The 26,620-nt window shown below is 40.3% G+C and overlaps 1 protein-coding gene across 8 annotated transcripts in view; it reads left to right on the top strand.

The window, feature by feature from the left end:
* LOC127956808 (ELKS/Rab6-interacting/CAST family member 1) overlaps positions 1–26,620 on the top strand; it is a 191,761-nt gene that overhangs the window by 158,910 nt on the left and 6,231 nt on the right. For 6 of the 8 annotated variants that reach the window (XM_052555019.1, XM_052555018.1, XM_052555023.1 and 3 more), the window contains one exon: positions 11,486–11,671. In XM_052555019.1, the coding sequence (XP_052410979.1) occupies positions 11,486–11,671 (186 nt within the window). Of the gene's footprint in view, positions 1–11,485; positions 11,672–26,620 lie in introns of those variants that run through there. The other 2 variants (XM_052555026.1, XM_052555025.1) reach the window with 1 other exon arrangement.

The raw sequence follows: 26,620 nt of genomic DNA, 5'->3' as shown, positions 1-26,620 counted from the left end.
ATTTTGAATGTAATTTGGCAGTTAAATCATTTCATTTTAACGGTAATTAATCTTATTTTCTCTTGTATATCTAGAATTGCTCTTTAATAAAGAAAAATTACTACTTATCCGGTTATGGGATTAATAGATGGAATAATCCGTAGAATACTCGATAACTAAAATAATCGATAGCTATAGTCTTACTGTATCATTTCATTTTTTTGTGAGTTAGAAATCTGTCAACCAGCTAGTTCCATCCTAACTAAAACAGGAAGAAATCCACAACTTTTTTTTTCTCTGTGCCACATCTGCCTCACTAAATTGTTCATTCCTCCTTTCTTTTGTCACAAGTTCTTTTTCAAAGTGACTCACATACTGTATGACACGTTACCATAGCGGGTGTTAACATGTGGAGCAGAAAAGTAATGAAGACTCCATTGTCGTGTCACCTCTATTTGACGACCTTAGACATTACTAACCATTTGGACGGTGTGATTCCATGGAAAACTGTGAAACAGAGTTTGGCAATCTCCTGCATATTCCAGGGGTCAGTGGGTACCCGTCCCGCTGGAGCAACTAAGGTATAACCTCTGCTGAACCCGTCCCATGAGCGCAACCACCCACCATTTGCCCACATTATTAAAACTGTCCCGCCCCTTTAGTGAGAGAACAGAGACCTCGTTGCTAACTTGGTTTTATTTTTTTTCTTTCGGCTCAAAAATGGCTCAGTGGTCAGAGGGGGAAAACTTCAACAGCTCTGTTTTAGTCATTAATATGAACCCAAAATGCATGTTTGCTTTCTTATTTGCCTTTGTACTTGCATTGTTTATTCCAGCTTGACTTTTTTCTTTCTGTCAGTTCCAACTGATTCCAGTCCAAATATTTATAATTAGATTAAAATGGGAAACATGTGGCGGCGAGGAAAGTTGCAGGGGGTCGTTGTTGAAACCTTCCCACCTCCATATGATTTCAATATAAAACTGGCCTCTGGCTCCATGCGCCTGGTGCAGACAGGAGGGTAGACAGTGGTGGGGCCCTCACTCAGTCTGGGGGACTTCGTTTGGCAGAGCACAAACTTGGGGTTTCTGCGGAGCCCCTGAACCATGCTGCCCCACTTCCTGTAGCATGAAACTGAGATCTACATCCTTGGAACAGAAGAGAGTCACTATACCCCAAATGGCTCAATCAGTCACTCTCTGAGAGGGATTGCTTCGCTGTTTGTCGGAGTAAGAGCATGCCATAGGAAATGAGGAAATAGGGTGTCATTGAAAACATACCCTAGCTCCTTACAAGGAGGTCGGAGGTCATTTGACGGATGGCCGTTGCTCACAGAGTCTCGGGAGAGGCTAGTAGAGTGAAATGACTCTGAGCCAATCAAGCATGCGACAGATATCAACCAGTCGGTCCCAGCAGCACGCATGCAGTGTGTTTTATCTGACCCCGTAATCGGAGCCTCTTGCTCGGCTTGATGAGAGGCCGATGACTGCCCTTGGACACGAGATGAATGGCTGTAGTTCTGCAGCGGCTACGTTTGAATAGGCCAATGGGAAGAGAGTTGAGACAGCGGCATCTAAGCAAGATGATGTCATAAAAGATGAGCTCACCTATAAGAGCTCATATAGGAGTGTGTTGAATCTCTTCTCTGTCAAGGCTTCTGGCTCCACATTCTCTGTTGGATCCTGAGAGAGACTCTGCTTAGCATCAGCCGGATAGGCGATGACTTCCCCCGCCACCTCTGGTTTTCACGGAGTATGTCAATATATGTATTTTCCTGAGAGGAATTCTGAGCTGGCTGGGTTGGAGATGGTACGTGTTTGGGGAGGTTAAGTTCGCTAGTCATATCAGAAGTTATCTCAACACTGTCCTTTTCTCACGATTTCCAGTCTAGCTATTAATAGTCCTTCAGTTTGGATTTTATCAGCCTTGTGGCGCAACATTTTGTCGTTTTTGAAGATACAAAGGTGCCGCTTTTGATGTACGCTTTCTCCTTCGTTCTTTATGTTCCCTCTCTCTTCTCTTTCTCTCTCCCAGGCATAACGTTGCTTTTTTTGGGCAGTTTCATTTGCCCAGTCTTGCTTCACTGCCTGACTGTCCTGCTTTTTAAGGCCTCAGCAAACCACACGTCTTGGCCTGCTCTCCCAGGATGCATCACTCAAGAAAAATACATTTTAATGGCGCATCCATGTTTCTGGTTTCCCTCTTGGAACTAGGCAATCCAAGGACGTACTGGCCAGCTGGGTTTTGCTTGCCTGGTCTATTTCAGAGGGTAAACTAGGAAAATAGACTAAAGATGTCAATCGAACCACAGCATTTCTAGTGAATTCTGAATGATGAAATCCCCATTTTTTGTTTTCGCCCCACCAATTGCATCAGTTCTCCCTTCTGAATCTTGAAATTGATTTTAGGCTGCCATTAATTGGTGGGTGCTGGCGATAACAAAAGTATGAATTTCTGTTGTTGACCTCAGAATTATCAAATGACTGTGAACAATCCTATCAAAACAAATAATTGTGCGACTCCACCCTCCTCAAACCCACTGAACCCAGAGTGGCCACGATTTCTGCGCAAGCTGCTGAAACAGTAAAGTTCGAGGCTCATTGTGGTGGGGATTATGTGGTCGGAACGTTTTGGCCCCCTGGTCCAGGGTGCCATTTCTGGATGTGTTAACGGGCGGACGTGGGAGCCCTACCCTGGGCGCTGCGCCCGTCGGTTCCCCTCTCCAGGTTAGGAGGGGAAAGTACTCGTAATATTACTCATTAATGGTCCATGCAGTGGAAAATCCTTGCGACTTTAGATTGTCTGCTAACTGATAATGCAACTGTCTGAGCTTTTCCCACTTCAGAGAAATACTGAAAGGAATGGATATATAAAAATGGCAAGTTCCATGCATGGTAACCATGCTCTTTGGAAAACAATGCATCTGGAACTGGTGCTGTCTTTGGTTATGCGAATTTCCCTGGGATTCATCACTGGAAATGTGTTGATTTGTTCACTTCCAGATTGTTCTTGTTTTTGCAAAGGCTGCTTAGACATGTTGCATCCTAATCTTCACCCGCTGAATGTTAGCTTCATACTGCTAATAAACTCCCTGCGGCATGTCAATAGGCCTTAATGCTTTCCAGAGCTGTGGATGGGGGGCCTGGAGCAGGTTGAGTCCTCCTGGCCCCCCTGCAGACACCACTGCTCTGATTTAAGGCTGATAGGAAAGAGCTGGCTCAGATTCTGCACCCAGCCTAAGCTGTCCAACAACCACCTTAAATCTCCCAGTTCATTTAGCACTTAACCAGCCGTGGATGGAATGAGTGCTTGAGACTGGACGGGTGGAAACTGCAGCGCTACTCCCTGTCCTTTTATTTCTTCCTCCTTTGCTGCTTCTCTTTTTTTTTCTCTTCCCCCACTGTCTGTTTCCGTTTACCCAGCCCTCCAATTAAGCCTAAAATCAAGGGTGGAGCGATGTTGTATACTGAAAACATATAAAACATATAGAGATAACACACATCCACAATGTGATTTATTTTTATTTTTCAAGCCATTAAGATTTAAAGTGGGTATTAAATTAACATTATAAAAATACATGCATTAGTTCATCGTTCATGGTATGTTTTTAATATTAAAATGTAATGATTTAATATAAAACATTTAATTATGTATTATAATATCATAAATAATATTCTATTGCAAATTAAACAGACATACATAATTATATTCAGGGTTATTACAGTTAACTAAAACTAAAATAGAAAGAAAACCATTTTCATTACTTGAAATAGAGCAAATATTAACTGGGAAAAAAAGTTTACGCTTTTTTTACTGGCAACATTCCTTGTTGTTCCTGATCCTGGAAGAGAAGACAATAACGGCTGTTCTGACTCAATGTCTGTAAGTACATTTACATATCTAAAGGATTTGCCACTTGGGATTCAAATGTGAGTTAGCAGTGTAGAGTAGCGCTTGTTTGTCGTTTCTCTGATCACAAATGCATGGTTTTATGTTTATGTGGCGCGATGCAATGCAACGTGTAAAAAAAACAGTAGAAGTCTTTATAATCTGTAATTATGTCCCCACTGGATGCAACAAATGGCTTGTTTGTAATAGGTTTAACGCCTTCCATGCGTTTCAGGAAGGCAGAGCAAAGAAGAGAAACAATAACATACAGTATGTAGAAAATAATGTGTTTTTTTAACCTTAAACTGAATAAACACATTTCATTACACCAAATACACAAAATAATGTTATTTTTAGCAACATCATATGACCGCTTTAACTTGATTTACTAAGATCAAATTAAAACTGAAATAAAAATAAATAAAATAAATACTTTTTTTAATAACTAAAACTTAAAATTAAAATGGAAAGTATGAAAAAAAATTCAAAATATTAATGAAAACTTTCTCAGTTACAGTAGACTAAAATTAAACTGATTGTTATATTATAATATGTCATTTATTATATTATTATAGTTTTGTGTCACACTGTCTAGGCCTATGTGAACATGTGTGTCAACTTCTCTTTGAACCACTGAGCTGTTGACACACTTCCTCCACACCTAAATTATTCCTGTCCCTGAGGACTAGTGTGATAGTGTATTTCTTACCTCTGAGCCAGAGGGAGTCTGTTAGAGCCATCTTTCCCAACTCTTACACCCTTGAACCCAGCTAGAGCCCCATTCTCAGTCTTTCTGTTTCCTCTGCCCCCCATCTTTACATGCGTAGCGGCGTAAGTCTTCTGGTGTTGAGTGCTACACAGGGGAAACCCTTTGACCTCAGGATGTGGTTCTCCTTAGATCTCTCCATCCACAGCTGTTCTCAAAACTCCTTCTCTTGTGGAGCTCTGACAGTAAGACAAGAGAGTTATCCCAAAACTTGAGGCTGTTTGTGATCATGAGGCCATGGGGATCTCTCTGCAACAAAACTGGTCCAAACACTTATAATACCTGGAGAAAACTATCTGTTAGCATTCCCATTCGTCATAACAGCAGTTGCTTGACTATCCAGGCAAACCTTGATTCCTCAAGGCATAAAACTGTAGCAGAGGAGACTGACGTTGGTCAGATAACAAAATAATGCAAACAGCAGAAAGCCATTTAAGAACTCAGATGAAAGATGCCATTAAAGAAACAGACTCAAGTTAAAGGTTTTCCTTGCGTTGTAAGTTTAAAGTCAAATGTGACACATTTATAGTTAAAATTTAAATCTTCCATCCGTGGTTTTCAGAGCTCCCTGTAGTTATGCTCAGATCTGGCTTTAAGTCATTAACTCGTCTGGTTTGCCCTCACAGTAGGGTAGATGTTCTGGAGCTTTGCTACACATTCACCCATTGCTCTGCTTTCTCTTCAGCACAGCCAGTTAATGATGCCCCTCAACCTCAGTTTGAAGAGTTCAAGATCTCATTTCACCCCAACACCCCTCACCTTCAGGGTGACGACCCCCGTGGCCACTGCTCCCACCTTCTGGAGCAAAACTACAACCCACACGACAGCTTTACTTCCCTTTTCCAGGGGCTAATTTATCTTTGGCAGTTTTGAGTCTTTTTTGCTCATTACGCACAAACACACAATGAATGGAATGCCGTCCCTAGACTCCAGCCTTCATGGTCTGTTTAAATGGCGCTATGATGGTGACACTGGGAGTTACTTGGTGTAAAAATTCCCTCCGTCCTTCTCCAGAGTCAACACTAACCTGCCCTGGCTTTTTGTCCTGCTTTTCCCCACCCAGTGCTATTAAAGACCTGCTTATTCTATTAGGCAGAGACTGGGAGAGCTTTGGCATGCAAGTCAACAGTCATAAACCCCCCTCCCCCCACTGGTATAAATCTAATGGCATTTATATAAAAACCTGCGCAAATAGGTGACGAGGCTCTAAGTTCATAAAAAGCTACAGCCCTGACATGCATAAATCTTGCATCTCTTAAAACATGAGTGCTGTTGTAGTTTTGTAGCTTATGAGAGAAAAAGCCATAACTTTTTTTGTAATTGACTTCGACCAATATATATATATTTTTTTCTTACATTTATTTAGCTATTTATTTTCAAATTTCAATTAATATTTTTGCTATAAAAAAAAATATATGTATATATATATACACACATGTAATACCTTTTTGTTACTTTTTATTTTGAGTCAATGTTTTTCTTTTTTCTTTTTACTTGAAATTTTAGTCAATATATGAAGTGGTGTTTTTTTAATCTAGTTAATAAAAAATAAATATATATGCAGTTTTGTATATCTTTTTATTACTTTGTACTTTTGTTTTCAAGAACACACAAAAAAATTATTTTCAGTTTTTACTTTACTAGATTTAATACAATGTATAAATACTGTATATACTGGGTATATACACATATATTTTTTATCTTTTACTTCTTTATTTTTTTGTATTTATATTCCTTGATCAAGACATTGGTGTGTTTGTGTGTGTGTGTGTTGTGTGTGTGCGTGTGTGTGCATCAGGGGTCTACTGAGATATATTGAGAGTTGTGGATGGAGGCATTGCGTTCAGTTGCGTATGAAATGACAGTATAGAACGACAGACCGACTCACCTGCTCTTAATCTTCCGTCCAGATCTTCCGTCCGCACTCGGATTACATATGTTTCTGTCTGTGCGCTTTGAGGAGGTCTCTTCGCCCCCTTACCCTTTATTTGACAGTCATTATTCTCTCATGTCAGTGTATTTTTGCATGCCGTGGAGGTGATTTGTCTCTTTCTTGAAAAGCACTTTACGACGGCAGGCCCACCGTCCTTGTCAGTGTTTCGCAGGTTTGAAGCTTTCCAGTCCCTCCTTATCTTTATCCCCTTAACACTCATGGACGCGGAGCACAGCGAGACTGAAAGAGGATAGCCCAATAAACCTCTCAGCCACGGGAAAGGATGTGCGCCAGGGCCCGGCTACTGTGAGAGAGACCCGCGGTCTGCAGATCCTCCCCCACCTGGGTGAGCTGCTCCGAGCTGGGCTTCCTGTGCCTCCGGAGTCTTTGAGGAAGAAGCCAGTGGCTCGTCTCTGATGGACCGCCTGACTGACAGCATTGATCCAGGCTCCTGCCTCTCAGTGTGGGTATCGAATGGCACACGATGAGCTGATAGGTGATAAATGAGAGAGGGAGAATGTGAAGGAGGCCGGTCGTTGTAGAGGGGTCTGACTTTTCTATCCCCCTGCTCTTTTTAAGGGGGGTTCTCGAGTTATGACAGTGCCAGGTAGAAGTTGGTATGCAACACACCGCAGCATCTGGTGAAGACAGCTTCTTTTAGAGGGGACATAATGAAAGAGAGCAGACGGACAGATTCCTTAGTGAACATTTTGCGAACACTAGTCTTTAGGCGGGAGCTGGAGTGTGAAGTTCAAGAAGGTAATGTGGCAAAGAGCAAGAGTAAAGACAAGGGCCTTTGTGGTCAATACCCACTGATTAGTTCAGTAGAGCATCCCAGGAATCCTGACTCTGATTTTCTCTGTCACTGTCACATCAACAGATGTTCATTGCAAGTGATTCTGCTTTTTTTGTGTGTGAGGTCGCACTTAACGGTGTTCTTAGTGGGTGTATTTTCAGTGACATTGTGAGAACCTGGGGGTGGGTGAAATGATCAATTTCCTTAACACTTTATGACCAATTATCACTATCTGCTAGTTGCTTATTAGAATGCTTATTATTAACATATTGGATCAATATTAGTATATATAAACCACATATTCTGCATTACCATATTCTACATCCCTAATCCTGACCAATACCTAAACTTAACAATTATCTTACTAGCTATTAATAAGCAGCAAATTAGGAGTTTATTAAGGCAAAAATCGTAGTCGTAATGATTTGTTAATGGCGAGAATTGGACCTTAAAATAAAGTCTGACCACAATTTCTTATGACATTAGATATTTTGAATTACAACATTTGTACATTTGTTTGTACTTAACAAAAGTTTACTGTACACAACATATCACACACAATTTATGGAAATGTAACCTTTAAAAACACTACGAAAAAAAGTTATATTTTTTCTTTATATTTTTTTTTTATTGAAATTGAACCACAAATTGTTTTGGAATTTATATTTTTATTAACTTTTTTTATATTTTAATTTTATTGTATATTTTAATATAAAAATAACTTTATTTAATGGAAGCAAATAGTCTGCCATCATTACAAAATAACTATAAATAAAGTAATACAAATTGTAACATGGAAGTTTTACAAACAGGATTGGAAATACTACTAATTATGAAATGAGATTTTATGTACCACATTTAAAGCAGTTGAAAAATAGCCAGTGTATGCAGTTACATGTCTGTGGGGAAAAATATAACAGAGATTGGATTGCAAAATGTGTATGTTCAATAATATGGAAATAAAATAAACAATGTGCTTATGTTGACTTCTAAAGCCCAATATAAGCACGGTAAACTAATGGTTTTAAATCACCTGTATGTTAATTTGGAGGGTTTCCACCTAATATAAATATATGTGATTATAATACATTTCATTTGATTAATTGACACATGTATTTAATTTAAAAAAATTAATTTGCAAACCTTCTCTTGGACGTCATGTGAGGCATGATGGGTAAACAGGGACCCACTCCCATCCATCGTGTGTGTCCAAAGCAAGACGAGACAAATGGCGCTTTGAGTGGAAAATTCCCCTGTTGTAAATCTGTCACCTGGGCATGATATTTGTTTCTGTTATTGTTGCATTATTTATGATCTCAGTCTACCACAGGACTTATTAAAAAAAAAAAAAAAACTAAACAGCAAACCGGGCGCAAGCCAAACTGTTATGACAGCAGCCAGTTGACAAAAAACATCACCAGCTAGGACAAGTCCGATGTTAACGCTAGGCAAACTAGCGCTTGGCTGACTGTGGCCATCCTCAAACCCTGGTCACGACCCAACACACTTCTTGACTTTACCACTAACCTGATCCCAGATAATGAAGCGAGAGGACTGTTTATCGGCATTCTGTCACCAAAGAGGTATTGACTTAACTAGAGTCCATTCATCCTTTCTAAGAGCAGATGGGTGGGAAGAGAAGAGAATAAACGTCAAATCCCATCATTTGTTGGCCCTTTTTAAAGCTTATTAGCACACAGCATGCTTTCAGTCAAGCATGTTTGTAGCAAGTCTCTGTGTAATGGTGTGTGTGTGTGTGTGTGCACAGGTTTATGTGGCACCGTCTTTTTATTTGAACTCTGCTGTTTTCTGAGCATATCCACCCGGCCGTTTTGTCACAGTGGTTTGGAGGGCTTCTATTAGACCGCCTTTTTAAGGCCTTGTCACTCTTTCTGTGGTTGCCAGTCAATCTGGAGGCCCCATATATCCTCCGCTTGGCTGAGATACAAGACCTGATGGAGATACTGCATACAGCTGCTTCCGATCCGGCTTTGATACGACCGGCTCTGCCATTGATCTGCCATGTGTCACGTAGATAAATGTAGACTTTTTTTACCACAGCTGATTCAACGGATGAATTCAACAGTTGAATTCCAGCCTGATTATTCATTGACCATGTTTTGGCACCCAAATGTGCTTTAGTAGGTTTTGGAGGCCAGGTCGCTCTAGACCATAGACTAACAAGAGCATGATGTTGGTCTGCTGCTCTGGTTCTATGCAGAGACCCAGTTTGCATAGTCTAATTGGTTCCAGAGAACCGGCGGCCCATTTTAGCTTTTCTTTCTCTCTCGTACGCTCTTCAACCTTGGTCTTCCTCCACCTTCTTCCATCTTGTTCTTTCACAGTTTTGTTTGATCGCGCTCCGCGGCCAGCGTCCACCCTAGAGAGCCTTCATGGCCTCCAGCAAGCCAACGAAAACAGAATAACATTCTGCCCTGGAAAGATACAGATGGGGTTAATAAGAATTAATAAAGTGTGGGGACACAAATGTTCCTGCAAGCTCGGGCTGCTTCAGACCAAAGCAGACTCTGTCCCTGTCTTTTCTTACATCTCTCTCATCACTCACTCTTTCTTTTAAGGCTCTGTTTCCTCTCCCCGCTTCTCGACAATCAGTTGACTGTATTTGCTTTCTGCTATTGAGCGATGAGGAGCATTTGCAGAGCTCCCTAAGCCCTTCTACAGTATGTTCTCTGCCCTCTTTAAGAAGGTATTTATAAGGGAACATTTCAATAGATCTTCTGCTGTCTTTGTTGTACTGTAGTAATTCAAAAGGGTTGCTCACCTCTCCCATCCCAGAATTTATGGATAGGCCATTGAAACCTAAATCCAGCTTATGTAACATCTTGATTCGTATAAGGCAATATGAAAGGAAAAGGCCAGCCTTGGTTTGAGGCCTTTTCTTTTGCTCAGATTTGCGTTATTGTGAAGAAGTTTTATCATTCTGTGTATACAGTATATGACACTTGTGGCAGAAAATATTTGCTAACAATATGATATAAAAGATTGCATTAGCATTTTTATTTCATATCATGCCACTAAATCATAGTATTTTTTATTTTGTTATTTAAAAAAAGATATATGGGGCTCAATATTACATCAATATGGGTATGCTATATTATTGATATTTATAATATGTGTGTGTGTGTGTGTGTGTGTGTGCATGTATGACAATGAACAGCATTTATCATTCATTCAGCATTAATCTAGTTAATATAAACATATACTCTATACTAAATGCTTTGTTGTTGATTAATAATTTAATTATATATATATATATATATTCTAAAAATTTATATTTTAAGCATATTATATATATGTATAGTTTATTATGACTTTTCACTATTAAAGTTAGTACTCCATAAATAAATAAGAACATTGACATTTGTACAAATATTATATTATAATGTATGAACCTACAGAGTTTTGTTCCAGTTCAGGCCTTTAACTGCTAGGCAACGACATGCAAAATAAAGCATCCAACAAACTCTCATTCATATCGACTCAGACCGCATGCTTCTATTTATCTCATTCTTAGATTGATGTGAAAACAAATGTGATGGCTTAATCATGCATTGCACCAGAATTCTTTGTTGAAGCCAGTAGGATACACACATGGCACAAAGACATATGGTTTCTGGAGTTTCTCCCACACAAGTGTATGTATTATTTTGATGGATATGGAAAAGCCGTGTGAGTGTCTGCTGTGTGTATAGAGATGTTTTGTAAAGACCGGGCATCTGTAGGCAGCGGTCCAGGTAACTGAGATTGTTTGTCTGTGTTCCTGGAATGGGAATGTTTCTTCTGACACATTTTTATTATACCACTGTTCTCACTGTGATTCATGTGTTTCAGCTGTGGTCTATCATCCATAATCATCCTCTGAATATTGTTCTTTTTTCCTCTCCTTCTTTTTGAAAACAATCATATGAGACAAAGCTGAATTTGAACTCTGTGTTCTGGCTTGCTAAAAGTGCTGTTTGCGTGTGATTTTAGCATGCGTCTGCATACCCGCCGTTTTATCTCCCTGGCTCATGTCCAGGTATCTCATTCTTGAACGGTAGAGGAAAACTGAGATTAAAATGACTCTTTATCTCTAACCCGTTTCCTCATTCCTGTTTTTGGACAGATTATCCCCCCACTCATAGACCTCAATCAAAACCGCAGTAAGCTGAAACTGTACATCGGCCACCTCACGGCCCTGTGCCACGAGAGAGACCCCCACATCCTGCAGGACCTGGCCCCGCCCTCTGCATACCACCGCAGCCAACAGGACGCCTGGGAGGAGGAGCTTCAGAAGATGAGTCCTGAGCAGGTAAGAAAGGGTGATGCGCGTTAGCTTGCATGAAAAGATTAATCGAATTTTTTTTATTATTAATACTATAAAGTCTCATTTATATTTTCAAGTAAAAACAATGTGTATATATTTTTGCTCTATTTATATTATTGTTATTATATAAAACAATACAGATAAAATATATTCTATCATTATTATAACAAACACATGTATTAGTTTGAAGAGTAAAAAAGCAAAGATTAAAATGAACCAAGATCAGTTGAAAAATGATACATGTAAACAGGTGTCAAAGTAGTAAAAGTATTGTTCATTCTTAGTTCATAATACCCGTTTCATTGACTAATGGTACTAAACTGAACGCTATTGCAAACTGTTACCATAAAGACTTTGTCGAGGATAGTTTGGTCCTCAAATCAATGTAACTTTTAATACATCTGGCCTTTTCTTCATAACTCAACTTTGTGTATTTATGCGTATATGCACACTCAAGGAACCGTAAGGTTTCTCGGGTACCTGGATTTGTCACCCATTGATTATTGGAGCCATCTGGCCTGGCCCTCACGGCCCTTAGCTGACGCTAACATTCGCTGTCTATAAATCTCCTATTGGCCTTAAGAATCAGTCCGGCGCTGTGTAAATGCCATTAGTCCTCTTTATAGAGTAGAATGTGTTCCTACAGAAAATAAATAATCCAATATATTGTATTTTATTAGATTCATTCACTGTTACTTTAACAAAAGGAAACCAAAAGGCTACCCAAGGCTCACTTAAAAGGCGGGGGAGAGCCAAGAGCGGAGGAGTGGGGTGAGAAAGAGCGTTAAAAAAAGAAGAGCAACTGGAATGGTGCGATAAAGAAAAGGAGTGTCAGCATTTAGACGGTGAAAGAGAGAAGCGTTTGAGGAGGTAGTGGCTGGGTTTAGTCTCTCCATGATGAACGATCCCCTCTCTGTAATAAATGCATGCGTGGATCCGTTTTCTGAACTTCACTTTGAACCCATTGCCATACCTACCGTAACAGTAAATTGTCTGCAAACGGACACTAGGTTTAGTCCCTGCGTCGGTGCGTCCCGGTTCTGCATCCATCCCCGATGCTTTTTGTAACATCAGAAAAATAAATTGTCTGGAAGTCTACATATACATTATACTCACTTTAAATAGGACCCATTCCTCTAGAGGAGAGGAGAGTGATCTGCTGTGATTGTGCCAAGGCTCGTACAATGCTCATGTGTTTCATTGCACGGGGAACTATCTGCTTGGCAGGTTTTTGGCTCGCTCCAACATTATTGAAATGCATTTTTTATGTGGGCTGCCTGATGACAAGCCTTTGGCCAGTGAACAAATAATGTTTAAGATTTTTAGTTTGCTGCAAGTAAACTTTATTCCAAAAATTGGCACTTTCCAAGGGACTCCCCCCCCCAGTACTTGTTTAATATGAAGTAGAGAGACGTCTGTACATTTATTTTCCTTTGAGAGAGACCGCTTTCTCCAGACTGTAAGAATGGACTGAAAGTTGCCTGGCCTTTTCAGACTGAGTGTTGCCATTGGTCAGTAGAGGCTACTGCTATATGTATACATCTGGTCTGTTCTTTGTGTTTCGAATTGAATTCTTGCCCATGATGTTCTTAAAATGGAATAGAATTTCCAGAATAATGGTCCTCAATCAAAGTCCTTCAATAGTGGCTATCCTGAAAGGCTCAGTCGAACTCTTGTTTTTGCTCAGTCTGTCCAAACTGTTATTCCTCATGGACCTTCTCTAAGGTCAACGATTCTGTGTTTATCTTGTCTAAACTATCATTGACAGTGTTTAGAAAGCACCTCTGTCATTGGGGGGAGGGGGGCTAAGAACTCCTGGACCTTCGCACCAGGTTTTTGACTCATTTGGGTTCTCAGATAAATTGGTGAGCACGGAGCAAATTAATTATGTAGGGTTGTTCAAAAGCATGCAGGTTTGTGCACGATTGCAACACTTGGCAGAGTTGTTTTTCGGCTTGGCCAACATGCCAATTTCGTGTCGGACACATTAAGGCAGAGATAATGAATATTTCAGGTTTCGCCGGTTAGGCTTTACCTCTCAAATGGTTACACATATATCAGGATTTTTCTTCTCCAAACCCAATAGCTCTGAGATATTTAGCATTTTGCATCCATATGGTATCCACATGTACGGGATCCTGCTCATTCTTCAGTTACATGTCCTGCATGTAAGACACAATCCGCTTGAAGACACTTTTGGTCTTTCTCTGATGGTGGAATCACTTGCAGATGGTGGATTGGACGAGTTGCCAGCGTTCACAAGCCTGTTTGATTGATGTCTTCTTTGACCTCTCTTCTTTTCTTTGCGCTGGGAGTGTAGCACATTACATTAGCGTTCTCTCCGCACTGCAGTTCGCCCATTCAGATCCCTTCAGCACGGAAGATGCCAAAATGGGCCCGCTTGGCCACGACAGGCTCAAATTGACGAGAAAAGTCTGGGCTCATTATTGGCTTATTTAACGTGTTCTGTTCAGTCCATTATTGTTAGTAACGTCCACATGAATTTACTTGTGGTGTCTTTTGATGGCACGTATGTCTCTGTGTAGTCTCAATTTAGGAGGGGGTTATTTTGCTAATCATCATTCTTATAAACTGAGTTATTAGTACCTAATTGAATGGCCCTTTGTGGCACAGTCGCCATCGAGTCCATAGAGGATTGAGGTTGGTGTCCGCTATGCCCAGTTCTCTACTAATGACAAGCCTCTTGTATTTAGAATGTGCTTTAGTATTTACGAGGGGCCGCACACTGTTTGAGCCCTTGCCCTTTCTTTGAAGCTAAACATTGATCTTTTAATTAACAGTTTTTATGGGCTTCCTTTTTACTGGCCTGGCAGTCCAAGCTGGCACTGAGCTGGGTAATATACGATTTAAGTTTTTTTACCCTGATTTCCTTTGTCTCTCTCGTAGTTTATAGTATTATAAAGACAGTGTTTCCTTTTTGTTTCTCCTCTCTTAAAGGGATAGCTTACCCAAAAATAAAATTTCTGTCATCATTCACTCATCCTCATAGTTCCTAGTTTCTAAACCTTTGTAACTTTCTTCTGTGGAACACAAAAGAAGCTATTTTGAAGTATGTCCACTTTTTTTCATCCGTACAATGCAATGAAAGTCAGTGGGGTCTAGAGTAGTTTTGGACCCCATTGACTTTCATTGAGAAAACAGTTGGAACATTCTTCGAAGTATCTTCTTGTATTTGTTTCCCAGAACTTTTTGGGCTTTTTTCTAAAGCTTTTGTCCCTTCGCTCTTAATGGCGACTGGTGGAGCTACTCGGACAGGAAAATCAAATTTTCATACATAAGCCCACAATGCATGTATAGACTAGTATAGACTAATCAGTATAGACTAGTATAGTCTATACAGTATAGACAAGTATAGACTAATCAGGACATAGACAATGTAAACACACTGATCATAAAGCATACAAAAACACACACTTGTGAACTCATACTCATACAGTACTTAAACTCAGCCAGACTGGCCTATTACGCCTCGCTGCCAGCTCGTCCTCTGTTGTGTTCAATGCTTCTTTTATTACTCGTCCTCTTCGCCTGTTATTTTTCTCTGTTTATGGCGTAATGTTGTTTTATTTGGTTTGAGCTGTTCACAGGATGTTACTGCATCTCTGTTTAAACGGCTGGAATGCAGGAAGGTGATTAAGCCGGCGCTGAAAGAACCACTCAGTCATACAACCCACAGAGCCAACAAAGACAATAGACTCACCAAAAATGCAGCCCATTTTAGATGAAGAATTGGCGTTTTCAGGAACAAAAACAAAATTATTGTGCATTATACATCTAATAAGGCCTTTAGAATTTAGCTTTAGGGTTATTAGGTTGTGAGTGATAAATATGCCGTTACAAAAGAGTACTGTGGTGGTACAGATACCTTTGGATGCCAAATTATTATAATTTTTAATAAATAATATATTTATAACATTTTTACAAAGCACTGACAAATACCTTTTAATTTACCTTATGTTCTTTATTATGCAATTTCCTAATTTACTTATTATATATTTATATTTTGTTACCATGCCATTTATTTACATGGTTCTTTTTTAATATAACTTTTTTTAAAATATGTGTTTAGCCATGCACGCACAAGCAACACACATTCACATACATGCACATTTATGTTTATATATGTATGTATATTTAGCTAAACTCGATGGTAATACCATGATACTTTTTTGTTGCTTTCAGTACCTCGTTATGAATAATTCCTTGAGAGGATGCAATCATCTGTGACATTGTCCGCAGCTGTGAGACGCCCCTCTCCTGCGCTGCAGCTGTGTCTATGATGAGCAGTCATTGTTTGATGAAAGTTGCTGTCAGTTATGTTCTGTGGCCAGTTTCACCTCCTCTCTCATAACGTTTGAGTCTGCTGTTTACTTTAGAGACTGCTGATCTAAGATCAGATTGTAAAGTTTACAATCTTGGAGGAGAGAAGCGAAGTGCTCGACCGCCCTTGGCCAAAGTCATCTGGCTGTGATCTGGCAGCACAAAGCCAGCTGAATAAATAGGGGAGAGTCTTGCATTTTACGGGTCACTCTGAATAAAACATGAACTAGAGAAGATTGATTATTAATGACCTCAGGGCTGAAACAGAAATAATCTGTTAGGCCTTGAGTCCTCCATTCTTTTTTCTTCCCTCTTCCTGCTCTTCGTTCTCAGCACACCTTCATCCGTCTTTCGCTCGCTTCTCCTCTCGGTTTCTTTTCCGATTGGCACTCCGATAGATGTTTATTTTAGCCATCTGTTTTCAGATGTTCCCTTTCGAATAGATCAGGAGTTCGGCTCGAATTCATGCAGATTTTGTGATGATTCTCAGGCTCACACCTGTCAGAGCTGGCATCAGATCTCTGTGTGGGTTCCAGTGTGGGTCCGTGAGGGAGTTTTCTAGGGAGGCTGATATTTAAATCAAACCAGTACTAGATTGTGGTAGGTTTTGATAATCATGTCGACTTTTTGGACTATGATATATGTTCCAACCTCTGCTCCTTCATTGTTGCATATTTTTTATGAGACCTCCGAATAATATAGACTCTGTCAGTATTCTGGCTAAGTTTGATCATCTTGCTTCACCTATTGCATTTGAAAGTATTGCCAAAAGCTTGAAAGTTTACCTTTGATACAGAAGAAAGCTAATTTAATTTCTTCTCCTTTTTGTCTTTTTCGGTCACATTTGGAAACATACCCTGTGTCATTTGATTGGTCAGTGTACTAATCAGCCTGTTTTGGCATTTGTGATTAATATTCTCCCTGGCTCAAGAACACGAAAGAAAAACAGAAGAGATATCTTTTTTCAAGCCATAAATCTGAGCACAAAAAGATGCATAAAAATTACAAAAGATGACATGCATTTGCATTTAACCCTAATCCTAATGCTCGCTTATACACTTGGTTAAAAGCATCAGAAGCTGGTCCTGGATCAGCCCCCTGTTGTGTCGTGCTGGCGACTGCAGTGTGTCTGTGCCCGGTGGGGCGGGCTGCAGGCTGACAGGCCCATGAATCCAGGGCCACATAAGTGCAGTGTAATTTAAACGGGCAGGAAATGGGGGTAAACATAGTGGAACAAGCCCACAACCCGCACAGCCACGATTAATGAAAACACATGGAGCCAGTGCATATGTCTGCTGTAAGTGGGCCTTTACATTACGAGCGTCTCTGTCTCTCTCTGCCTCTTGTTCACTTACTCACTTCATTGTTCAACAAACACCGTGTGTCAGTAATAGCAGCAGTCATCTGTAAGTCACAGTGGTGTGTTGCAGAAGACACTTTAACATAGTAGAGACGTCTGAACTGCGGTTGTCTGAATGAGCACTCCTTAAAACTAACACAACACTGAAACAGGAGGTGAGACACACAGGCGTCATACACTGACCACTTATTGATTTTTGATGCATTGATTGTTAAAACAAGCATCAATAGTAGTATTGTTCATACTTAAGATTACAGATTTAAACAAACATCTAACCTAGTATTAATCTTTGATTTATAGCTCATCCCACACAGACGTGGGTAAAGTCTCAAACTGTGCGGCATTACAGTTTTTACCTGGAGGACAATAAAGTGATAAATAAAAATTCCTTAAACTTACATTTGAAGGTCAAGTCTAGAAACAAGAACATCACAGAGAATAAAAACCACTCTGAATGCTTTAGCAATCTGGTAGTAAAACCTCACAACATCATGACTGCGGGTTAAGTGATTTTCACAAAAGAAAATTTAAATCATTTTTTTAGGCTCTAATCTAAACTGAAGTCTCGAGCACGTCTTGTTGCTTTGGTTCCTTTAGTTCTGAGTTTTTCTAAATCCATTCTCAAATGCTGTTTTTGTAATACATCGTTTCAACGAGTTATAATCCTGAGGGGGTGCTGACCGGCTAAACCAACAAAACTTCTCCATCGACCCCTAAACATCCAGAGCAAGGGAAATCGTGTTCCCGTCTTCAAAGTGATGCGAGATGAGCCCTCTGTGCCCCGTGTTTGTCTGTTCCAGGGCTCGCTGCTTCTTTATTTTCCCACCCAGCGAATATGTATGAAAGCACCTCAGACTCCAGACCTGAAACGAGGATTCAACTCGCAACACATTCGACTCGGGGCGAGAGGAAGAATAATATATGAAATAAATACCCCCAAATGATGAAACCATAAGCATGATTGAGCCTTCTCAGCTGGAAGCCGCCAAGGCAAACAGCGAAATACTTCAGCAGGTTTATTGTGATTTTCTCGCCCTGACGAATCGGGTTTTTGCGTTCCCGAGCTTGGGTTACACCGACCGAGCCACAACAGCATAAACTACACCAGCTGACGCGCCATACAAATGAACATTTCAATCGTAGCTATGTTCTGATTTTTCATTTATGTATTTATATGTGTTTATTTGTTCTTCCGTCCTTTGAAAGTAATGAAAAACGGGGCTTCAGTCTAAACACGAAATATTTCGGAGGTTTGTCACTCTATTGGCCAGCTGATGAATCATCCTGCCAAGAGGGGAGCTGTCAGTCTGTGGCGCTGCATTTCTGATGGCTTTATTTGCGTTCACATGCGACAAAACCCACACCATTCGCAGTCGTGGCATCTGTTTCTGATTGAACTTTGGCTTGGAAAAAGATACCGTGATGTATCCGACTCCTTCCTCTTTTTGCTTGCAGTCTAAGCCAGTAGGCAACCATATTACAAGTCTTACAGCTCAGTCAGGGCCTATCAGGTTAATAAAAGGCGTTAAGGATTGAGAAGGGCTTTACAAAAGCAGGTTATTTTCCACAAATATTTAATAGCCTGTTGGGCTCTTTTAAAGGCCGAGTGCTTCCATGCTAACCATCGGGATGGTTTGTTTAGGGTGAGGCCCGTTCCATTAAGATCCGTTGCCATAGAAAACGATTGGCTCGTTGACGTTGCTGTTTTTCGTCTCCTACAGCAGTGACATTTCACATAGCTCTGTCTCCTGTTCGTTAGCAATCGAGGATTCACAACAGTCCAGACATGATCATTAGGAGCAGCTAGGAAAGTTTGCGCCGCTTGGAGCCTGTGGAGGAATGTGGTTGTAATTTATCCCTATGCATCCTGAAGTCCTCGCAGCAGTTTGGGCTGAGTCATTGGAGGGAAAAAATACAAAAACGAAAAATATCTAAGCAGCACAAAAATCAAACCGGGCTTTCATCAACTTGTGGTGGGTGTTAACACTAAAGTTATTTCAATCTGTGTTTCGATCGTGATTGCGTCCCTGACTTGACCACATACTTCGTAATATGTGCCCCACTCCGCTGAAGTCCTTCAGTCTCGTTCAAAGTTGCGGGCAGGGGTGCGACTCGTGTGTCCGCGTTCCCCCCTGAAACTCAATTACACTTGACTGATGGGGTGCACAGATCCGGCCGCAGATGAGGCAGAGGGCGGTTCCAATCAGATGCGGTCTTTATGCAGTTGCTTTTTATAAACGGCCACACCCCCTTCATTCTGATTGGTTTGTGTAGTTTGCAAAACAGAACTGGGTCTAGTCACATTGGGAGTGTTCTGTTCAGAAATTGGGGGTGAAAATGAGGGAGAAATGGATGAAATGGTACATCAGGCTGCTAGGATGCTGTAAGTACAGTAAGATGATAAGCACGGGAAAGACAAACAGAGAAAGGGCGAGAGAGATCCCAGTTTAAGTGGCTCTTATAAAGCCGCAGAGGCTTCCTGCTCTAACGAGGAGGAAGTGGGGAAAGAGCTCGTCATGAGCTCAACACTGTCCAAAGAGACCATTTTTAGAGATATGTTTGTGTGTCTGCTAAGAGTCTGGGAGAGCCAAGGGGAAGGATAAGTAGAGAGCAAAGAGAGTAATGTAGAGTTTAGTCTAACAAAGATAAAGCAGATTTCAAAGATAGGAGCTTGTAGCTTAGCCACCCAACCGTAGCAGTCAGGATGGAGTGTAAATCTCTTCTTAAGACTCTCCATTAAGAGTTTGCTTTCAGAGACTTGCGCCTGCAGCTGGAGGAGGGACAAAGGCTGATGGTTTTATGCTTTTGTAATTTTGTCCAAAACCCCTCCAGGTAGAGACTGTTTGACTGATGAGTAAAGCAGCCAACCACAGTTTGCTCTGTCATCCAGGGTCAGGTTTATCTGAAAAGTTGCTACCACAAAAGAATGATAGATAAAACTCAAATAATTGTGCAGAAGTGTTGGTCCATGATAAGATGTAGAGGAAACACTATAAAATAGCGAGAATCCATGTAGATTTTGTCATTAGAATTTCTGTTCATCCAAAAGTATTGCTTTTGGTTATCTGGTTTACCTTTGGATACCTTTGTGACTCCCAAGTGCCACAAACAAAAAGTATCTTGAGTGTCTTTCAGGTATTTGATGTTTGCCATTGGCAAATACATCTGATCTTGAGTTTGTTCCCAGGTTCACTGATGCACCTTTGAAGTTGTGTAAATACAATCAGATTAGAGCAATACGTGCAGTATGCATGCGTCCATGGGCAGTGTGCCATCCAAAGCAGTGACTACAGTTCATCTAGCTCATTCCTGTTGGAAAATAAGTGGTGTGGAAGGGGGTAAAACCTCCATCCAGGAGGTGTGTCTGGTTGGCAGAGGTAATGGCAGACAAGAACCAGCAGAAGAACACCAGAGGGGAGCATTTTAAGCTTGGCCTGGAAAGAAGAACCTTCAAGAAAGGAGCTTTGAGTGTGAAAAGTGGCTCAAGGTTTATTTTGAGGGGGATTTTCTTAAAAATGAGGAGAAAATAAGCTCCTCCTACTCCTGCAAAAGGAGTCATTGTTTTCTCTCAAAACACTGTAGCAGTGTCACATTTAGGGGAAAGGCTAATGGCGTTATTTCGTTATGCAGATTTATTGAACAAGTCTTGATTGCTTTAGCAGATGGCAGTCAAACTCCAGATCCCCCTTTACTTCACACTCTCTCTTTCTTTTTTGATTGGAGCTTGTTGGCCACGGCCTTGGATGCTTTTGATTGCCGTTTTTTTCTTAGCTATGGGATTGAGAACTTACTAGTTAACATTCCCCTTGTCCCACTAAATTGGAGGATCTGGATGAGTATATGTTGCAGAGATGAGGCGGTGTCATCCAGGGTGATGTGGAGAGCGGATTTGCTTGAAGGGATTGAGTTCAGCCGTTTGATCTCCATGTGCCACTCCAGGCGTAAATGTGCGGCCCAGCGTTTGTTGAAACACATCCCCTCTGAGTCATCGTCAGTGCCGTCAGCACAGTCCAGACTCTCCTGTCATTGTCTGACTGTGATGGTCCGCTGCTGTGTTTGTTCTGCTCTCATTAATGTAGTTGTTGTTTATCAAGACAGGCGGAGGAGGCTGACCATACGCACACAACAACACCTGACAATAATCTGCAATGATAACACATGATAATGCGCTCCTTTCTCAACTGTTCCCTCATCTCTGTCTCTCATCTTCTCGACTTGCCTCATGTTTTCGGGTCAAGGCTGGTGTGGGGACAGATACAGATACTTTCTCTGTATGGAGTGCTATATCTTTTATCTTTATAGCTCTGTTTTTTGAGGATTTCTGCTAAGTACACACACAGTCATAAAACAGGAATTGATGGTCCTTTTGTCACACCAAGGAGCTGCTTCTTTAGCTGTGTGTCTGTGCTGCTCCTGTTCAATGTGTTCAGGTATTAGTTGCATAAAACATTTTAAAGGAACTTTTATATTTAGTGCTAGTACAGCAATATGTTATGCTGTGTAAATCACTTTGGTTAAACATTCAGATCTCTTTGCAGCAAAGTTGGGATAACGCTTAGGACTCTTAAGAATGGAATACACAATGCAACTTTTGATTTTTACAGAATTTTGCCCTGATTTGGAGTCTGGATGTGGTGCTAGATGACTAAAGTCAAAGACAGTCTGCAGATTTTAGGCTGTTGTTGACAGATTTCATAGAAATTCATAGTGTTTTCATTTTTTGTTTTTTTGTTTCAAACTATGGTTCCATCCAGTATGAGGATATTAAATATGATTGATATGTTGAGCTGAATTTGAACACATATTGTTTTAATTTCTCATGCATCTCCTAGCAACGAGGCGCATGTTTCTGCATTTGTTGTGTTCTGGGTGATGTGAAAGTAGTGTGTGAACCTAAGTTGTTTACTGTATGATGCTCGGTTCTCTGTAAGCGTTTACAAAATTGGCAAGTGAAGGAAATCTAGTGCTCAGATTTATAAGTTGTGTTGTGTAGTCCAGCCTTTAATGTAACCATATTACTTTTAGGGAGTTATGAGTGTTACTTAATGTACGCAACATAAGTAATGTTGCTTCTCTTAATTTAATTCGTGAACTTGATGCATTTACATTGCATACATTTAATTGCATACAAAATATGAGGAATAAACACTTATAAACTGCATAAAATACCTTTCAGAAAAACAACCACAAGCCAGACATACTATAGATCCACGACTCTGGGAGAGAGTGAGAGAAAAAGTTAAGAAAACGTACCATTTATTACTTTACTAAAAAAATACTTGATTTTATGAGTCTAGAGAGTAGGACTGCATGATTTGGGGGAAATTATTTTATTGAAAATTTGTCATTGATGCTAAATTCAAGAAAACAGTACTGTGATCCGCTCTGACATAGTGCATATATTTATTTAATTATCTCCCAGTCTTTTAGATTAATAATTACTCTAAACCATCTCGCAGTTTTAGTTTTATATCCATACTAGACAGAATCTGCCAATTTTAATGGTAAAATTTAGGGAGTGGATTCTAATCAGAGCTGAGCATGCTACACTCTTTTTGGTTGTTTAAAGCTCAAATTAGCCAAAAATAGAATAAATGACCAAGTACAGTATGTGATGTGTAAAATACTGTAAGCTTTCTGCAGGAGTAACGTAATGATGTAACCATTAACATTGATTGCCAGCACCCTAAAAGTAGCATTGTCTTCACAAACTTCCACATGCCCACTCAATTCTTCAAGCCCTAGCAGGCCACACGTGTGGCAGCACTGGCCGCCCCCTGGCCAGTCTTTCCCTCTCCTCCAGTTCTCCACTGTCTGCTCTTAATGGAGCTTACAGCGGCGGCACTCTGCCAAACTGCGCCCTCACGCAGGCCCATACATCAGCCCCCGATGAGGCTCATTAACCCTCCTCTCATGACTCAATACACTCCTCCTCTTTCCCTCATTCGTTCGTCTCCATCACATCTTCGCTTTTCTCTTGGCCAGGCCAACGCGTCGGACTCCAGCCTCCCAGGAGTGTCGCCACAGGTGACGAGATCATGAGAAGTTCAATTGGGCCAGGGCAGCCATCGCCTAATGACCCGACAGGCGATATCAGCAACACTATAATTTCAGTATTGGCATCAGCCAATCATTCGATGCATTGTTTCATCTACATCTTTGCCTTATGAAATTGGACTTCTCAAATAGCCATTTTGTCCTCCTTGCATAGCTTTTTGTCACTGTTTTGCATTATTATGCCCTCTTAATTCCTGACCAGGTCTGAAATCCATGATTTGATCAGTTCCTTTGCTCAGTCTTTGCTCAGAGGCCCTGAGATGGAAACACTCAAACCCTGTGAGCGCCTAGCATCACATTAGCAATAGCTGTGTGGCTCATGAAGGGCGGGACTTCTCTTCCCAGCATGTTTGCCCTACCGTTGTGCAAACACCCGTCTGACGGATCGCTCCGCCTGCCCCCGGTGACCCGCTGTGGCATGTTTTGATTCATTAATTATGAAATAGTTGCAAGTTCCAAACCTACACAAAAACACACATGAAAGGGAAACATATTTTATGATGTATGAATTTTACTTCCAGTTATTGTTACAGATGTCTTTATCATTAACCTTGTTAAAGCTGGCGTTCATAGGCCAGGAGAGCCAAAGAAAATACTTTTGTGGGTTTTTGTGAAATATTCCACTTTCTATGGGCTTTGGTTCAGTGGCTCATGTTCAAATCCGAAAAGCAATTTAAAAGCGTTACAGTGCCACAAAACACTGATTGTCCAGATAGGGCCAAACAGAGGCCACGGATGGGGACCCGGGACAGTCTGGGTTCAGTGGGATCTTAGTCAGAGACTGTGTGTGTGTCTGTTTAAAAGTGTAATAGTACAGTTGATACACTGCAAAGAAAAAAAAAAAATCATATACTTAATGTTCTCTTGTTTCTTGATTAAAGGGGTCTATTATGCTCTTTTACAAGGTGGTGTACAAGAACAGGCTCTCATATTAGGTTGTTTGAAAAACATAATTTTTCAAATATTTTATATTAATACAACACCTCTCTCTTCAGTCTGGCATGAACGGCTCATTGAGTTCCTGTATTAAATGAAGGCCCGCCTTCTGCAATACGAAATGTGCTGTGATTGGTATGTGTCGTGATTGACAGCACTCGGCGCCTGGCCAGGAAATGTCATGCCCCTTACCACAGTCGCCTGCTGCGAGCTTCAGCTGTAAATATTGCTTCAAAATAAAATCAATTTGAGTGCGATATTTCTGACATTAGTGATAACTATTGAGCTTTGTAACTTTGCCGATCTTTTTTTATGCTCATACAGCAACATTACAGACTAACTCATGCTGAAAAAGTGAAAAAGCATAATAGCGCCCCTTTAAAAAAAATTCTAAACTTATCTATTGTATAAGAAAGCTTTATAGATTATATATAGCATCAATTTTACCTCCCGTTCAGTGTTTCTTTACTTAGTATTTTGGCATATTAATTATGTTTTCATCTACCGGTAAATGTCTAGCAGTCTTTATTACATTACCAAACTTAAACCCATTGCACAAACTTCCGCTGATTTTTCTCTAAAATCAGCAAAGGAAATGCAAAAAAAAAAGTTTCCTTGGCCTGCCACTGGGTAAGTAAAATAAACACAACGATTACATTCTCGATTATCAGACAATGATGATCTTACAATCTTATGCTAGTTTATTATCTTATGCAATTTTGCTTCTCAAGTTCTTATTTTAAAGATCTTTAAATATTTTTCCTGGAGAACAAGATAAAAATTGTGATTACGGTAATTGATAATCCATGCACATGCCTCAGCTCCCTTTATTAATCATTTCCTTCCCTCTTTGTCTCACAGTGTTTGAATAATTAGTCCTCTTGATGAGAGTATATTTTTGTCTTTTTAAATCATTTGAAAGAAAATAAACTGTCTGCTGGCCACATTAGCATCTGCTTCCCGTGTGCCACAGTGTGTGTGTGTGTGTGTGTGTGTTTTAGTAAGTTAAGAGGCACCTGCTCCTGCCGTGGCATATTTCCTGGCGTGCTTGGCATTGCCAGTGTCCAGGAATCCCCCTTCTCTCCTCTCATTTCTCCACATCCCATAGCCAAACCTCTACGGAAATCATTTGGAAAAAGGATTTGAGCATTAAAGATAACCACACCTGTGATTATCATTAGACAGAGGTGCTGTAAAATGTTAAATCCCTCTCTTTAGTTTAAGTTTCTTTTAATGAGCGGAAAATTAAACCTTTCGGGCAAATTCCAAGTGTTGAATTTTATATGACGATTTAAAAAGAAGTGCTCGGTGAGGTGATTTGTTTTCAGTAGTGTTTTAAGGGCTAGACGAGAGAGACAGAGAGGTAAATGGGGGAGAGGCGAGGGGTCTCCATCATCACATGTCTGCGCTCTCAATCAGCCCCACAATTCCCTCATTTCTCATTTTTTGTCAGTTTGATTCGTTAGACTCTGTTCTCTGTGGGCTATTTAATAGTGCTCTGGATGCTTGTTACCCCTGAGTATTTAACGCCTGAGAAGAGTGGAACCAGTGTGCTGGATGGTGCATCACTGTTTGTCAATCTTGATCTATTATATGTAAGGGATAATGTAGATCCAGCCGGTTGTTCTCACAGAATAAACCCCGACACTGAAGCTCTTGATCACCCTGTCAGGGTTTATTCTGCGAGAACAACCGGCTGGATCTACATTATCACGTTTATTACATGGCTACTTGCCACATAAGTAAATAATTAGATGCAAAATATTGATTTGAGTTGAAATATTTGAACGCAAAGCTTCCGTGAAGACAGCAGTTGCAAGCAAGCGGCAAGTTCAAACTAAACGGACATTTAAAGGAAATGTATTTATTTATTACACATTTCACCACAAAATAATTAAAGCAATAAAATAATTAAGAAAATTAAAAATGTATATATTTTTACTTTACCAGTTAGTTAGTTCTCTTATAATCCATTACAATGTACAAAACAATCATAGTCAAATAGCAGCAGCTACGTTTGTATGAAACGAGAGCGAGTCTGTAATACCAAGATGGCTTAATTAAACAATTGTACACCATTCTGAATCAAGTTTTAATATCTTATTTGCTAAACAAACACAAAGCTTCCACCAAGAAAAAATTGTTCGAGCACGAGTACAGTGCCGACTGCTGTCACGACTGACCAATCAGAATCAAGTATTCCACAGAGCCGTGTAATAATAAACAATAAGGCACTGAAG

The sequence above is a fragment of the Carassius gibelio genome, chromosome B4 (genome assembly GCF_023724105.1).
Source record: "Carassius gibelio isolate Cgi1373 ecotype wild population from Czech Republic chromosome B4, carGib1.2-hapl.c, whole genome shotgun sequence".
Classification (NCBI taxonomy): Eukaryota; Metazoa; Chordata; class Actinopteri; order Cypriniformes; family Cyprinidae; genus Carassius; species Carassius gibelio.
Note: the sequence above shows the minus strand (reverse complement) of the source record. Positions and strands in the feature narration are given on the sequence as shown.